The following is a 17,572-nucleotide window of genomic DNA, read 5'->3' on the forward strand; positions in this document are numbered from 1 at the left end:
ATATATACAGTGGTGGAATTAACACATTATTATGCCTAATTTTGTTGTAATGCCCCGCTGGATGCATTAAACAATGTAACAAGGTTTTCCAAAATAAATCAACTCAAGTTATGGAAAAAGTGCCAACGTGGCACTGCCGTATTTTTTATTGAAGTCACAAAGTGCATTATTTTTTTTAACATGCCTCAAAACAGCAGCTTGGAATTTGGGACATGCTCTCCCTGAGAGAGCATGAGGAGGTTGAGGTGGGCGGGGGTAGCGGGGGGCGTATATTGTAGCGTTCTGGAAGTGTTAGTGCTGCAAGGGGTTCTGGGTATTTGTTCTGTTGTGTTACGGTGCGGATGTTCTCCCGAAATATGTTTGTCATTCTTGTTTGGTGTGGGTACACAGTGTGGCACACTATTTGTAACAGTGTTAAAGTGGTTTATACAACCACCCTCAAGTGTGACCTGTATGGCTGTTGACCAAGTATGCCTTGCATTCACTTGTGTGTGTGAAAAGCCGTAGATATTATGTGATTGGGCCGGCACGCAAAGGCAGAGCCTTTAAGGTTTATTGGCGCTCTGTACTTCTCCCTACGTCCGTGTACACAGCGGCGTTTTAAAAAGTCATACATTTTACATTTTGAAACCGATACCGATCAAATTCCGATATTACATTCTAAAGCATTTATCGGCCGATCAAATCAGCAGTCCGATATCGGACATCTCTACTTTCATCCCATTGATTTTTTTTTAACGTTGATGTTCTAGGTAAACTAATTTTCAGTGAATGTATAGTATAGGCAAATATAAGCTTTGGCTTCAGCCTATTCCTTTTTCGGTCATTTTTCTTTTTGTGTGTAAATGTGTACGATTGTTAAATATGTCTAATCTGTACTGATAAACTGGTCACACAAAATGGTTGATTATATGACCAAAATAAACTTTATTTCTTTCATTCATTATACATTCAAGTACAGTCAAAAACAGGGATGTCCAATAATATCAGACTGCCGATATTATCGGCCGATAAATGCTTTAAAATGTAATATCGAAAATTATCGGTATCGGTTTCAAAAGGTAAAATTTATGACTTTTTAAAACGCCGCTGTGTACACGGACGTAGGGAGAAGTACAGAGCGCCAACAAACCTTAAAGGCACTGCCTTTGCGTGCCGGTCAAGTCTCATAATATCTACGGCTTTTCACACACACAAGTGAATGCAAGGCATACTTGGTCAACAGCCATACAGGTCACACTGAGGGTGGCCCTATAAACAAGTTTAACACTGTTACAAATATGCGCCACACTGTGAACCCACACCAAACAAGAATGACAAACACATTTCGGGAGAACATCCGCACCGTAACACAACATAACTAATACCCAGAACCCCTTGCAGCACTAACTCGTCCGGGACGCTACAATATACACCTCCCGGTGCCCCCCCAACCTCCTAATGCTCTCTCGGGGAGAGCATGTCCCAAATTCCAAGCTGCTGTTTTGAGGCATGTTAAAAGTAATAATGCACTTTGTGACTTCAATAATAAATATGGCAGTGCCATGTTGGCACTTTTTTCCATAACTTGGGTTGATTTATTTTGGAAAACCTTGTTACATTGTTTAATACATCCAGCGGGGAATCACAACAAAATTAGGCATAATAATGTGTTAATTCCACAACTGTATATATCGGTATAGGTCAGGGGTCGGCAACCCGCGGCTCTTTAGCGCCGCCCTGGTGGCTCTCTGGAGCTTTTTGAAAAATGTATGAAAAATGGAAAAAGATGAGGGGGAAAAAATATATATTTTTTGTTTTAATATGGTTTCTGTAGGAGGACAAACATGACACAAACCTCCCTAATTGTTATAAAGCACACTGTTTATATTAAACATGCTTCACTGATTCGAGTATTTGGCGAGCGCCGTTTTGTCCTACTAATTTTGGCGGTCCTTGAACTCACCATAGTTTGTTTACATGTACAACTTTCTCCGACTTCCGGGGACGTGTTTTATGCCACTTCTTTTTCTGTCTCATTTTGTCCACCAAACTTTTAACGTTGTGCATGAATGCACAAAGGTGAGTTTCGTTGATGTTATTGACTTGTGTGGAGTGCTAATCAGACATATTTGGTCACTGCATGACTGCAAGCTAATCGATGCTAACATGTTATTTAGGCTAGCTATATGTACATATTGCATCATTATGCCTCATTTGTAGGTATATTTGAGGTCATTTAGTTTCCTTTAAGTCTTCTTAATTCAATTTATATCTCATGACACACTATCTGTATGTAATATGGCGGCTCCAGACAGATTTGTTTTTGTATTTTTGGTCCAATATGGCTCTTTCAACATTTTGGGTTGCCGACCCCTGGTATAGGTTGATATCGGTAATTAAGAGTTGGACAATATCGGCAAAAAAGCCATTATCGGACATCTCTAGTCAAAAAGGAACACGTGCATAATACTTGTTCCACCCACTGGGAGGTGGGGGGAGCAGTGAGCAGCAGCGATGGCCGCGCTCGGGAATCATTTTGGTGATTTAACCCCAAATTCCCACCCTTGATGCTGAGTGTCAAGGGTGATATCAATGACATCGATATCACCCATATGGCACTGTTCAACGATGACGTGTCAGCTGACTTTAAGCGCTGAGAATGTTGATATCGGTCAGATATCAACATTGATTCAATGACCGATATCAACATTCTCAGTATCACTCACACGTACATTGCTTTTCCCCCCCCATAGAGACATATAGTGAGGTAAACGTTTTAAAATAGGCCAGGACATTTAAAATAAGTGAAGTCTGAAAAATGATGGTTGACTTAGCAGCCGTGCACTCAACGGATGCTAGCATGCTTTGTTCGCGCCCCTCATTCCTTACCTGTTCGACTGCTTACCTTTGACGAGTTCGTTAAACCACACGTCCACGATGGTCTTGGCGTGTTTCCTGTGATGGATGAGCCACAGCGACAGCGTCTGCACACTTTGCTGGGAGTTGCTGAGCTCGGACAGCTTCTTCTCTAGAGCCGCCTCGGAGAAAGAGGACATTTCGACCGCACTACAAACGTCGCCGTTGCGAGTTTTAACCGACAGCGGCCGCTTCGGTTGTTCCCCTACCGTGTTGCTTGTGGTTGTTGTTTCACTCTAGGCGTCCAATAAAGGAAAATAAAAGCACACTAATCAAAGCAACACAGCTACCCAACTCCCTACCCTGTTTACACACCAGCTAGTTAGCCTAGCCTTGCTAGCTCGGCCGCCTGAGCAAGGCACTTCCGCTTGCTCGTCATGACGCGTTCAATAGCACCGGAAGTAGTTTTTTTGTTTTTTAAACAACCGCTCCTTGTTTTAAATGTTGGCTCTAAAGTGCAAGTGTATCAAATTCAACAAAAAATGCAACTAAATAAGCATTCGACTTATTTTAAAATTTTACTTTTCTAGTGTTACAGTAAGACATCGGTAATTTATAGGGATGTCCGATAATGGCTTTTTGCCGATATCCGATATTGTCCAACTTGTAATTACCGATATCAACCGATACCGATATATACAGTAGTGGAATTAACCATACTTGCCAACCTTGAGAACTCCGATTTCGGGAGGTGGGGGGTGGGGGCGTGGTCGGGGAGGGGCGGGGGCGTGGCTAAGAGGGGAGGAGTATATTTACAGCTTAATCAAGTATTTCATATATATATATATATATATATATATATATATACATACACATATATATATATATATATAGAAATATACACATATACATATATATATATATATATACATATATATATATATATACACATATACATATATATATATATATATATACACATATACATATATATATATACACATATACATATATATATATATATAAGAAATAAGGGGCGCCGCTAGGGATTTTGGGCCCCATGAAAATAATTTTTACAGGGCCCCCAACACAGTGTCATTATTTTTTCTATATTATAATTTCATCATCATTAGGGGCCTCTCTGGGCCCCCCTCCATCATGGACCCTAGAATCCGTCTCCTTTACCCCCCCCTTTTCGGCGCCCCTGTAAGAAATACTTGACTTTCAGTGAATTCTAGCTATGTATATAATTATTTTATTATATATATATATATATAAATAAAATAAATACTTGAATTTCAGTGTTCATTTATTTACACATATACACACACATAACACTCATCTACTCATTGTTGAGTTAAGGGTTGAATTGTCCATCCTTGTTCTATTCTCTGTCACTAATTTTCTAACCATGGTTTCGCAGGTACCCAGAAAGGTTTCGAGTACCACCAAAAAAACTGAATCTTTGAAGACAGTAAAAAATCTGTGTTAAAGGTGTACAAATACTGTTTGTATAATAAGCATGTTATTGTTTACAAATGAGGGTTAAGAGTTCAGTACTAAAAAAAAAAAAAAAAGAATGTGGCTTAAGTACAGTTTTTTAATTGAGCTGCTGCATTTTTTTGGTTGGGTTGTTAATTTTGTGGAACTTCCACATTTCTAAAAGGGGCGGAATGTAATAGAGTGATCTATGTTTGTCTGTTGCCATCTCCTGGTGAATGTTGGCTATAGCGTACTGGGGTTACTTTTTGGTTGGCCAACGATTTACGTGGTGTTGCGCACCTGACGTCAAGTGTGTGAGTCTGCTCTGAAGTCTACAGTAAAGAGACGTATTTCATCCCCTCGCCTGTTTATTGCCTCCAACTCAATATATTACAACAACATTGCTCCATGCAGACAGACCCTCCAGGTCCGCATGGAACTGTAAGGGGGCGTGGGCTCCAGGTCCGCCTGAATTTCAGGAGATTTTCGGGAGGAAATTTGTCCCGGGAGGTTTTAGGGAGAGGCGCTGAATTTCGGGAGTCTCCAGGAAAATCCAGGAGGGTTGGCAAGTATGTGTTACAGTAAGACATTGGTAATTTATAGGGATGTCCGATAATGGCTTTTTGCCGATATCCGATATTGTCCAACTTGTAATTACCGATACCGATATATACAGTTGTGGAATTAACACATTATTATGCCTAATTTGGACAACCAGGTATGGTGAAGATAAGGTCCTTTTTTAAAAACTTAATAAAATAAAATAAGATAAATTAAAAACATTTTCTTGAATAAAAAAGAAAGTAAAACAATATAAAAACAGTTACATAGAAACTAGTAATTAATGAAAATGAGTAAAATTAACTGTTAAAGGTTAGTACTATTAGTGGACCAATCATGTGCACAATCATGTGTGCTTACGGACTGTATCCCTTGCAGACTGTATTGATATATATTGATATATAATGTAGGAACCACAATATTAATAACAGAAAGAAACAACCTGGGGGAGGGAGGTTTTTTGGGTTGGTGCACTAATTGTAAGTGTATCTTGTGTTTTTTATGTTTATTTAATTAAAAAAAATATATATATATATATTTTTTAATTTCTTGTGCGGCCCGGTACCAATAGTCGGGGACCTCTGGATTAAAGCATACTTGCCAACCCTCCTGAATTTCCCGGGAGACTCCCGAATTTCAGTGCCTCTCCCGAAAATCTCCCGGGACAACCAATCTCCCGAAAATCTCCTGATTTCCAGCCGGACAACTATATTGGGGGCTTGCCTTAAAGGCACAGCCTTTAGCGTCGTCTCTCACCTGAAAAGGAGACTATTATATATGCCTCCGTTATCCATAAGTTTATCTATAACCCAGAACACGGTGGCCGAATGGATATAGGTCAGAGAAGCACAAGGCGGCGGCAACGCAGTATTACGGGCCACCTTGCAAGCAAGATTCCGTTCTCATTTGCGGATGTTTTCAACAAATCCGTGAAGGATATGTTCCCGGATTCAGAGATCGCTCCCCAGTATTTAAATGGCAGAACAAAATCTACTCAAATAGTGAAAGGTAAGTGTTTTTTGTTTTTTTTAAGTAAGCATCAAGAACAGTACAGTTAGTAGAACAACTGTGTTTTCATTACGGTTTACTGTACTAATATATATATATATATATATATATATATAAGAAATACTTTAATTTCAGTTAATTCTAGCTATAAATATACTCCTCCCCCTTAACCCCGCCCTTCCCCCCAATCTCCCGAAATCGGAGGTCTCAAGGTTGGCAAGTATGGATTAAAGTGTGAAGCGACTGGGATGGGAATCAGCACCTCCAAGTCCCGAGTCCATGGTTCCCGCCCGGAAAAGCGTGAAGTGCCATCTCCGGGTTGGGGAGGAGACCCAGCCCCAAGTGGAGGAGTTCAAGTACCATATGTCCCGGCAAGAAATCTGCGTTCAAAGAACTCCGGCTTATTAGTGATTCCCAGAGCCCCCCAAAAAAGTCTGTCGGCTATAGAGCGTTTTCTATTGGGGCTCCAGTACTATGGAATGCCCTCCTGATAACAGTTAGAGATGCTACCTCAGTAGAAGCATTTAAGTCACATCTTAAAACTCATTTGTATACTCTAGCCTTTAAATAGACCCCCCTTTTTAGACCAGTTGATCTGCCGTTTCTTTTCTTTTCTCCTCTGCCCCCCTCTCCCTTGTGGAGGGGGGACACAGGTCCGGTGACCATGGATGAAGTGCTGGCTGTCCAGAGTCGGGACCCGGGGTGGACCGCTCGCCTGTGCATCTGTTGGGGACATCTCTGCGCTGCTGACCTGTCTCCGCTCGGGATGGTCTCCTGCTGGCCCCACTATGGACTGGACTCTCACTATTATGTTAGATCCACTATGACTGGACTCTCACTATTATGTTAGATCCACTATGGACTGGACTCTCACTATTATGTTAGATCCACTATGGACTGGACTCTCACAATATTATGTTAGATCCACTATGGACTGGACTCTCACAATATTATGTTAGATCCACTATGGACTGGACTCTCACAATATTATGTTAGATCCACTATGGACTGGACTCTCACAATATTATGTTAGATCCACTATGGACTGGACTCTCACAATATTATGTTAGATCCACTATGGACTGGACTCTCACAATATTATGTTAGATCCACTATGGACTGGACTCTCACTATTATGTTAGATCCACTATGGACTGGACTCTCACTATTATGTTAGATCTACTCTGGACTGGACTTTCACAATATTATGTCAGACCCACTCGACGTCCATTGCATCCGGTCTCCCTTGGGGGGGGGGGGGGGGGGGGGGGGGCACACCCACATCTGCGGTCCTCTCCAAAGTTTCTCATAGTCATTCACATCGACGTCCCATTGGGGTTGTGAGTTTTTCCTTGCCCTTATGTGGGATCTGAACCGCGGATGTCGTTGTGGCTTGTGCAGCCCTTTGAGACACTTGTGATTTAGGGCTGTATAAATAAACATTGATTGAATAATTGATTGCGGATGCTGTATCGATCCGTTGCGGTGAAGAAGGAGCTGAGCCGGAAGGCAAAGCTCTCAATTTACCGGTCGATCTACGTTCCCATCCTCACCTATGGTCATGAGCTTTGGGTTATGACCGAAAGGACAAGATCACGGGTACAAGCGGCCGAAATGAGTTTCCTCCACATGGAGAGGAGCCAGATGAGGTGGTTCGGTCATCTGGTCAGGATGCCACCCTTTGGAGGTGTTTCGGGCACGTCCGACCGGTAGGAGGCCACGGGGAAGACCCAGGACACGTTGGGAAGACTATGTCTCCCAGCTGGCCTGGGAACGCCTCGGGATCCCTCGGGAAGAGCTAGACAAAGTGGCTGGGGAGAGGAAAGTCTGGCCTTCCCTGCTTAGGCTGCTGGATAAGCGGAAGAAGATGGATGGATGGACAGTAAGACATCGGTAATTAATATATCATACTGTACATATATTATGTAATTATTACGTATATATGTTATATTTTGTATTGCTTGTAGTCCATTTTATACCTGCACTGTCCTTTCCATCTTTTCCATCATTTGTAACTGAGCTATGGAACAATTTCTCTTGTGGATCATTAAAGTTTGTCTAAGTCTAATTAATACACTTTAAAAATCTCCGTTGTAAACAGGCACCAAGTCGTCACACACTTCTGATGGTTTATATATGAAATGCAAATTGAACAAAATGTTAGCATTATATAACGTTTCCATCTCTGAACACACAAACACACCATCAGGCGACACACAACATGATGCAACACCCAAAATGTGCTCAATGTCCAGTATCACATTTGTAGGAGTTATGTGGACAACTATACTGGACCCATGGTCAAAATTGCCTTGAAATTATAACATTCCAACAGTGTCCCTTTTTACTTCCCGACATTGTGGCAAATAAACTGACCTTTTCCCTCAAACCAAATGGAGAAAAAAAAAAAAAAGTGTCAATCCAAGGGGTATTTTGTCAGAGCTGGTGGCTTCAGAGAGCGGGTCCAGGTGAGACAGATGCATTCAGGTGAGCCCCCCAGTGGCCGCCTGGGTGTGGACAGTAAGGCGAGGGCTGTGACCCCCAAGGCGACGTGTTGTAACCCTGGTACACCTGCCCTTGACCCACTTGGACGGCCTGGTAGGCCACAGGGTGAGTCCAGTAGGTCTGGGCCGCCTCGGCGTGTCCGCTTTGGAATTGCGTGTATGTCTGATATCGCTCCTGCTTGATCCCATGAATGTGGACTCCGTGTCCCGCCGGGGCCGTGCCGTTGCTGTGCACAGCGGGGGAGTAAACGAAGGGAGGCGGCATCTTTTGGGTGTTGAGGTGGTGCCCGGCGGTGACCATAGCGACACTGCTGATGCCGTGTGACGTGGACTGGGCGGCGGGCTGATGCCTGTAGTCAAAGATGCACGCGGTGGCGGGAACGTCCGAGTGAGCGTTCCCGCTCGGGCGTGAGGACGAGTTGTAAAACTGCAGGGCGTAGCCCTGTTTGTGCGAGAAGGCGTGGCTGTCGGTGGACCACTCGGCGCCCGGAGCACCGCTTTGCCACTCGTTCATGCAGTCCCTCCCCGGGCTTTCTAAAACGTGTTGCAGTCCGCCGGGGTTCACGTCCTCCATGTCGGGCTGACCGACGTAGTGCTCCACAGCCAAGTCAGCCGGCGCGTATCGATCCTCGCCAAGACCAACGTTGAAGGACTGGATCTCGGCAGGCGGCTCAGAGTCTATGTTCAAACCGGGCACCTCCGATTCCAAATTAGGCTCCGGCTTTTGAGATTTGAACCACGGGACCGGCGAGCCGGGCGGGCTCTCCTGGCTGAAAGAGGTCCTCTCCAGCAGCAGCGGACCTTCAGTAAGAGGTAGGCTTACCTTGAACACGGTGGGTTTCGCCTCCGTCCTTCTCTTCCGGCTGTGACTCTCCCGATGTTTGGGCGGCCTGTTGACCCTTGAACCTTGGAGGACAAAACCACCAAGACACGTTGAAGAGTCCACAATGGAACCTAGTCAACTATGTAAGTAGAGATGGAAATCAAAAACCGGTTCCCAGTGTATCCCTTCCTTGGAATCGCTTGCAAACCGTGCTGCAAGAGGTTCTGGGTATTTGTTCTGTTGTGTTTATGTTGTGTTACGGTGCGGATGTTCTCCCGAAATGTGTTTGTCATTCTTGTTTGGTGTGGGTTCACAGTGTAGCGCATATTTGTAACAGTGTTAAAGTTGTTTATACGGCCACCCTCAGTGTGACCTGTATGGCTGTTGACCAAGTATGCGTGGCATTCACTTGTGTGTGAGAAAAGCCTTAGATATGTGATTGGGCCGGCACGCAAAGGCAGTGCCTTTAAGGTTTATTGGCGCTCTGTTACTTCTCCCTACGTCCGTGTACCACTCCGTACAGCGGCGTTTTAAAAAGTCATACATTTTACTTTTTGAAACAGATACCGATAATTTCCGATATTACATTTTAAAGCATTTATCGGCCGATAATATCGGCAGTCCAATACTATCGGATATCTCTAGTTTAAAGCGTAGGAAAAAAGTAGCGGCTTATTGTCCGGAATTTACGGTATATTTCTTTTTTACGTACATTGTAAAAAAAAAATTAAATAAACTGTAGCTTTTACAGTAAAAACTGGCAGCTCCGTCGACAGAAAAAAAGAGTGGTAGAGTTTTTTTTCAATTTAAGCATGCTGTAAAAACCACCGTAAAATTTACCGTAAAATCCATTGTCATTTTTATAATTTGATGGATAACTTGCTTAAAAATCTCAAGTCACGCATATATTGAGGTATTTATAGAACATAAAAAATGTTTGGAAAGTTTCATGTATTTGTTGCAATATTAGATGATATCAAAAGTTTCAAAAATATGCAATTTAAAGTTAAAGTTAAAGTACCAATGATTGTCACACACACACTAGGTGTGGCGAAATTATTCTCTGCATTTGACCCATCACCCTTGATCACCCCCTGGGAGATGAGGGGAGCAGTGAGCAGCAGCGGTGGCCGCGCCCGGGAATCATTTTTGGTGATTTAACCCCCTATTCCAACCCTTGATGCTGAGTGCCAAGCAGGGAGGTAATGGCTCCCATTTTTATAGTCTTTGGTATGACTCGGCCGGGGTTTGAACTCACAAAATACCGATCTCAGGGCAGACACTCTAACCACTAGGCCACTGAGTAGGTGTTTCATGCAGTCCATACAATTTTTTCTTTAAAAAAAATAAAGGTACTTTATTGGCATATTTGTGGTCCATATAAAATGATGTGTTGAGACAGATCTGGCCCCAGGCCTTGAATTTGACACCTGTACTCTAAACTAAACTAAACTGATTCTAATCCACATTTTTTGTTCTAATTTTTCAATAAGAGAACCGTTCAACGAATCGAAACTGGTAAAATGTTATTAATTCCCATCCCTATTTGTAAGACACACCTTTGTTGGCTTTATTCCACCTGCGGGTGTTGGGGTAGGTCCTCTTCCAAAGCCTTTTGATGCCTGCAAAAAGCCACAAAAAAAAAAGCCAGAGAAGAACAAAAGCATGAAATGCTAACATCTATCATGCACGAGCACTGTGGAATTTGACTGACAACCATTTCTGGTCCATGCATTTAAACTAGAGGCGCTCATTTTTTTTTTTTTTAACACGTAGTAGTGATGTGCGGATCGATACTCAAATATCAGTAGCGCCGATACCAGATCTTTATGCTTTAATACAAGGTTTGTACAGGTATCAGCAAATCTAACGTGATGCCATATCCTTATATTTAGTTAAAAGCTTACAACTGTCTGTATGGACAATACTGGAAGCATTTGACAATGATACGATTGAATAGTTGAACTGTGATGGAAAACATTTATGTACCTTTGTATGAACTCCATTATTGCTGTGTGGAAAGCACACCCTGACCTGGATGAGACCTTGTCATGGTTCACTCATTTCAAGAGTAACAACTTCTCTATACTGGTTAACAGTGCACCATTGTCTAACGCAGTGTTTTTCAACCTTTTTGGAGCCAAGGCACATTTTTGTTCATTGAAAAAATGCGGAGGCACACCATCAGCAGAAAACATTAAAAATGTAAAGTCGGTAGTTGATATTGACAGTAAAAAGTCATTGTTGCAATTGTTGGATATGAATTCGAACCATAACCAAGCATGCATCACTATAGCTATTGTCTCAAAGTAAGTGTCACGACCTGTCACAGCACCCCCTGACTTATTTGGAGTTTTTTGGTGTTGGTGTCCTGTGTGTACTGTCTTGCGCTCCTATTTTGGTGGCTTTTCCTGTTTTGTTGGTATTTTCCTGTAGCAGTTTCATGTCTTCCTTTGAGCGCTATTCATCGCACCTGCTTTGTTTTAGCAATCAAGACTATTTCAGTTGTGCGGACACTATCCTTCTTTGTGTGGAAATTGTTGATTGTCATGTCATGTACGGATGTACTTTGTGGACGCCGTCTGCTCCACACGCTGCAAGTCTTTGCTGTCGTCCAGCATTCTGTTTTTGTGTACTTTGTAGCCAGTTCAGTTTTAATTTGCCTTTTTTAGGGGCACTCGCCTTTTTGTTTATTTTTGGTTTAAGCATTAGATACGATGTTTACAAAGCAATTAGCTACCTGCTGCCCACCTACTGATATGGAAGAGTATTACACGGTTACTCTGCCAAGCTCTAGACGGCACCAACACTCAACTAGGGATGTCCCGATCCAGGTTTTTGCACTTCCGATCCGATACCGATATTGTTTTTGCATTTCCGATCCGATACCGATACTGACCGATACTGGCCTATCCAAGCATGTATTAAAGATTAAAGTTATTTAGCCTACTTAGTTGTCAGAATCATGTTGAAAAGGGTTTTAGTACTCTTGATAACAACTAGCCAGCTGAATTAGGGGAGTTTGAATAATACACAATGGTTGGTAACAAGAAACTGACCTGTTTATTCAAGGATAAACACAAAATAGACAAAATTATACATGACAAACAGAAATGGCATCATTGAAACTAGGGCTGGGCGATATGGCCTTTTTTAATATTGCGATATTTTAAGGCCATATTGCGATACACGATATATATCTCAATATTTTGCCTCAGCCTTGAATGAACACTTGATGCATATAATCACAGCATGTGTTTTGATTGATTGAGACTTTTATTAGTAGATTGCACAGTACAGTACATATTCCGTACAATTGACCACTAAATGGTAACACCCCAATAAGTTTTTCAACTTGTTTAAGTCGGGGTCCACTTAAATTGATTCATGATACAGATATATACTATCAGATATATACTATCATCATAATACAGTCATCACACAAGATAATCACATTGAATTATTGACATTATTTATAATCCAGGGTGTGGAGGGGGGCGCCGGATGTAAGTGTCAAAAAGACAGGCAAAAGAGTTTGATATGAGAATAAATCTAAAGTTAAAATATAGGGTAGAAATGCACCCATTTGCAGGAAATGTAGTCTTGATTTTCAACATTTTCTTTCAAGGCTTGCGTGTCTACATTAAAACATTCTTCTTCATACTGCATTAATATATGCTACTTTCATGCAGAGAAGGAAATCACAACTAAAAAAAATCACTAATTTTTTCATACGGTGTTGATGTGGAAATTTTTGCCTGGACATTTTGATGGTGTGGACGTGTGGCACCGAATGGAGATAAGCGTCTCGACAGACGTCACAATATTTGAACAATGATGACGAAAACGGTTTTCTCTGTCGTGTCCGTGTGTCGAAAATTGTTATGCGCTTATTTTTTTATGTGATTGCGTGGCATATAATTGCTATGCGCAGTGGACGCTTGAGCAGTTTGCAATTGCACAAGCGCGCACCTTAGAGAGAACGTTGGTCACACGGCGGCGCTAGCATCACAGCTAACGTTAGCCATTCTGCTACCTCTCTGCTCGGGGAGGACGTATACGTATGTGACGTATGACGTGACAGTATGTGACGTATGACGTGACAGTATGTGATGTGTGTAAGAAGGTGCGCTCGCTGTCTGTGAGAGGGAGACACAGGAAAGAGTGAGAAGAGCCTGTCGTGTAATACCAGCAGCTAAAGCAACTGCGTGAGAATTGTGGATGTGTTGAAGGTGTGCTGGAAAATGCGGAACGGAAATCAGGGAGCAGTGGAATGTATTATTTAAATAGGTGCTTTGGAAAACACGGACCGGAGTTTGTTTTTTTTAAAACTGGATCTGGATCGGCATTTTCCCATGCCTTGCCGATACGCAATTTTTGGCAAATATCGGCAGCCAATCCGATCCAAATATCGGATCGGGACATCCCTACACTCAACGACACTTTATTTGCAGATTATAATTACTGTTTTGCATAATCTCCCATGGCACACCAGACTGTATCTCACGGTACACCAGTGGTTGAAAAACACGGGTCTAATGGTCGGTACTCTCCACTGTTGTGTCATGTGCTCTCGTCCCCTCCCAACTGGTATCTAGTGTAAAAGAGCAACGCGCTCCTTCCTCAACACACTCTCTGACTAACGCTTGCCACGTGTGTGACTTGTGTCTATTGAACAGCTCGAGTCATTCAATAAAATAAAGAAAAGGCCATTTTGTTTGAATACTTGATCAGAAAATGTCCAATACAGAACAGTTTATATTAACTGTTACTGTCTAATAAATTAGAATATGCTCACAAGACCGTTTTTATCTGAGAATGTATTTAAATTTTATTTTTCTGCAGTAGCGGCAGCTGAAGTTGCTTTGTTGGTCACGCCAAAGTAAATTTGACATGGTTAACTGCTACCTGCCCTTAATGGCCGACTTATGATCAGAGATTTCATCGCATTGATGCCCATTGAGCAAAGTTTGGATTATTTTTGCACATGCTGCAGAACGCCTGTCTGGGTTCACCATCAACAAGCTTTAATCTGGTTCAGAAAAGTTGGCCAGCCAGCAAATTTTGCTGAAATGTGCTTTTCCCCCCGACATGTGGTCATTTTCGCGATTTTGCCACAGCACATTGACAGGATGTAGAGAAATTATGAAAGGGGATTTGAACTTTTTTAAGAGAATTTTGCCTGTCATTTACAATCCTTATGTGAAACAAGAAGACAAAGAATGGCAAAGTTTGGGCCCCCAGAGCCGTACTTGATATATGCTAAATGTTAGCATGCTAGATTTTTAACCAACGTTTCCGCCATACACCCCAGTCATATACCGTATTTTTCGGACTATAAGTCGCAGTTTTTTTTTCATAGTTTGGCCGGGGTGCGACTTATACTCAGGAGCGACTTATGTGTGAAATTATTAACACATTACCGTAAAATATCAAATAATATTATTTAGCTCATTCACGTAAGAGACTAGACGTATAAGATTTCATGGGATTTAGCGATTAGGAGTGACAGATTGTTTGGTAAACGTATAGCATGTTCTATATGTTATAGTTATTTGAATGACTCTTACCATAATATGTTACGTTAACATACCAGTTGGTTATTTATGCCTCATATAACGTACACTTATTCAGCATGTTGTTCACTATTCTTTATTTATTTCAAATTGCCTTTCAAATGTCTATTCTTGGTGTTGGCTTTTATCAAATAAATTTCCCCCCAAAAATGCGACTTATACTCCAGTGCGACTTATATATGTTTTTTTCCGTCTTTATTATGCATTTTCAGCCGGTGCGACTTATACTCCGAAAAATACGGTAACTTGGTATATGACACCTGCTAACTGTTAGCACAGTAACTTTTAAAAACTAATTTTACACCAGTTTACCCACAGTGGTATAATTTGGTACTTGACATATACGAAGTTAGCAAGCTAACTTTTTAGCCAACTTTGTCCCCAATACACCTCATAGTCCTATAACTTGGTACACAACACATGCTAAACTTTTACAACTGTTTAACCCAGAGTCATAACTTGGTACTTCAAATATCCTAACAGTTAGCATGCAAACGTTAACATGCCAACTTTTTAGCAAATTTTCCTGCCATACGATTAACTTGGTACATTAAAACCTATTATTAACTGTTAGCATGCTAACTTTTTAAACTTACTTTACAACTGTTTACCCCATAGTCATAACATTGTACTCGACATTTGCTAACTGTTAGCATACTACTATTAGCATGCAAACTTTTAGCCGATTTTGACACCATACACCCTAGAGTTGTATAAGTTGGTACTCAACATATACTGTTAGCATGCTAACTTTTAAAACTTACTTTACAACTCTTTACCCCACTGTCATATAACATTGTACTCGACATTTGCTAATTGTTAGCATACTACTATTAGCATGCAAACTTTTTTAGCCGATTTTGACACCATACACTTGAGTTGTATACCGTATTTTCCGCACTATTAGCCGCACCTAAAAACCACAAACTTACTCAAAAGCTGACAGTGCGGCTTATAACCCGGTGCGCTTTATATATGGATTAATATTAAGATTCATTTTCATAAAGTTTCGGTCTCGCAACTACGGTAAACAGCCGCCATCTTTTTTCCCCGTAGAAGAGGAAGTGCTTCTTCTTCTACGCAAGCAACCGCCAAGGTAAGCACCCGCCCCCATAGAACAGGAAGCGCTTCTTCTTCTACTGTAAGCAACCACCCGCCCCGGTAGAAGAAGAAGAAGCGCGCGGATATTACGTTTCATTTCCTTTGTGTGTTTACATCTGTAAAGGCCACAAAATGGCTCCTACTAAGCGACAGGTTTCCGGTTCATGAAAAGACGCAATCTCTCCATCCGCACACGGACTACTATTTCACAGCAACTGCCTAAAGACTTTCAAGAAAAGCTGGCTACTTTCCGTGCATATTGTAAAAACAAGATAGCTGAAAAAAAGATCCGGCCAGAGAACATTATCAACATGGACGAGGTTCCACTGACTTTTGATATTCCTGTGAACCGCACTGTGGATACAACGGGAGCACGTACGGTGAATATTCGCACCACAGGGAATGAGAAGTCATCCTTCACTGTGGTTCTAGCTTGCCATGCTAATGGCCAGAAACTTCCACCCATGGTGATATTCAAAAGGAAGACCTTGCCAAAAGAGACCTTTCCAGCCGGCGTCATCATAAAAGCTAACTCGAAGGGATGGATGGATGAAGAAAAGATGAGCGAGTGGTTAAGGTAAGTTTACGCGAAGAGGCCGGGTGGCTTTTTTCACGCAGCTCCGTCCATGTTGATATACGACTCCATGCGCGCCCACATAACGCTGGTTTTTAATATATTATTAAAGTTTGACTGACCTATCCGACTGTTTTTTTTACATTCCTTTAGTGCAGTTAGATGCGGCTTATAACACGGGGCGGCTTATAGGTGGACAAAGTTTTGAAATATGCCGTTCATTGAAGGCGCGGCTTTTAACCCAGGGCGGCTTATGGTGCGGAAAATACGGTAAGTTGGTACTCGACATATACTGTTAGCATGCTAACTTTTTTAGTCAATTTAACCGCCACACACCCCATTGTCATATAGCTCGTTACAAGACACGTTATTTGTTAGCATGCTAACTTTTAAAACTGTTTACGCCAGACTCAATACTGCTAATGCTTACGTTAACATGCTAACTTTTTAGCCAATTTGGCCAACATACACCGCATTGTCATATAACTAGTTAAATGACGTGTTAATTGTTAGCATGCTAACTTTTAACACATATTTTACAATGGTTTACCATACAGTCAAAACTTATAATAATAATATTAGATTTTATTTGTAAAAAGCACTTTACATTGAGTAAACAACCTCAAAGTTCTACAGCGTATTAAAAAAAATAAAAATTAAAAATTAAAAAAATTAAAATAAAAACTAGAACAGCCAAATAGCTAAATCTAGTATGCATATATCTAACAAAAGGCTTTTTTTTCTTCTTTTTTTTTAAAAGAAGGGTTTTTAAGCCTTTTTTAAAAGCATCCACAGTCCGGTCTACCCATTGTTCGTAGCTTTGTCCTTGGTACTTGAGATATGCCAACTGTTACCATGTTAACGTTTTAGCCAATTTTGCCACCATACACCCCATAGTCATATACATGACACATTCTAACTGCTAGCTTGCTAACTTTTTAGCTAATTTCACAGCCATACACTTTAAAGTCACATAACCTAAAACATGCTGACATCATGTTAATATTTTTTGCTAATTTTACAACCGTTTACCCCAGAGTTATATAACCTAGTACTTGACATATGCTAAGTCCTAGCATGCTAGCTTTTTTTTATGTCCAGCAAG

General features: G+C 41.4%; 2 protein-coding genes across 5 annotated transcripts in view; both read right to left on the reverse strand.

The window, feature by feature from the left end:
* LOC133577247 (regulation of nuclear pre-mRNA domain-containing protein 1A-like) overlaps positions 1-3,262 on the reverse strand; it is a 29,166-nt gene extending 25,904 nt beyond the window's left edge. Inside the window, exon 1 of one of the 3 annotated variants that reach the window (XM_061930906.1) lies at positions 2,888-3,261. In XM_061930906.1, coding sequence (XP_061786890.1) covers positions 2,888-3,038 — 151 coding nt within the window. In that variant the 5' untranslated portion in view covers positions 3,039-3,261. Of the gene's footprint in view, positions 1-2,887 lie in introns of all 3 variants that reach the window. The other 2 variants (XM_061930907.1, XM_061930908.1) reach the window with 2 other exon arrangements.
* A 4,743-nt stretch (positions 3,263-8,005) lies between these two features.
* The window catches only part of LOC133577322 (uncharacterized), a 30,887-nt gene continuing 21,320 nt past the window's right edge, over positions 8,006-17,572 (reverse strand). For both annotated transcript variants that reach the window (XM_061931039.1, XM_061931040.1), the window contains 2 exons: positions 10,776-10,838; positions 8,006-9,299 (listed from right to left, as the gene is read on the reverse strand). In XM_061931039.1, coding sequence (XP_061787023.1) covers positions 8,341-9,299; positions 10,776-10,838 — 1,022 coding nt within the window. In that variant the 3' untranslated portion in view covers positions 8,006-8,340. The remainder of the gene's footprint in view (positions 9,300-10,775; positions 10,839-17,572) is intronic.

This window comes from Nerophis lumbriciformis, linkage group LG37 (assembly GCF_033978685.3).
Source record: "Nerophis lumbriciformis linkage group LG37, RoL_Nlum_v2.1, whole genome shotgun sequence".
In the NCBI taxonomy this organism is placed as follows: domain Eukaryota; kingdom Metazoa; phylum Chordata; class Actinopteri; order Syngnathiformes; family Syngnathidae; genus Nerophis; species Nerophis lumbriciformis.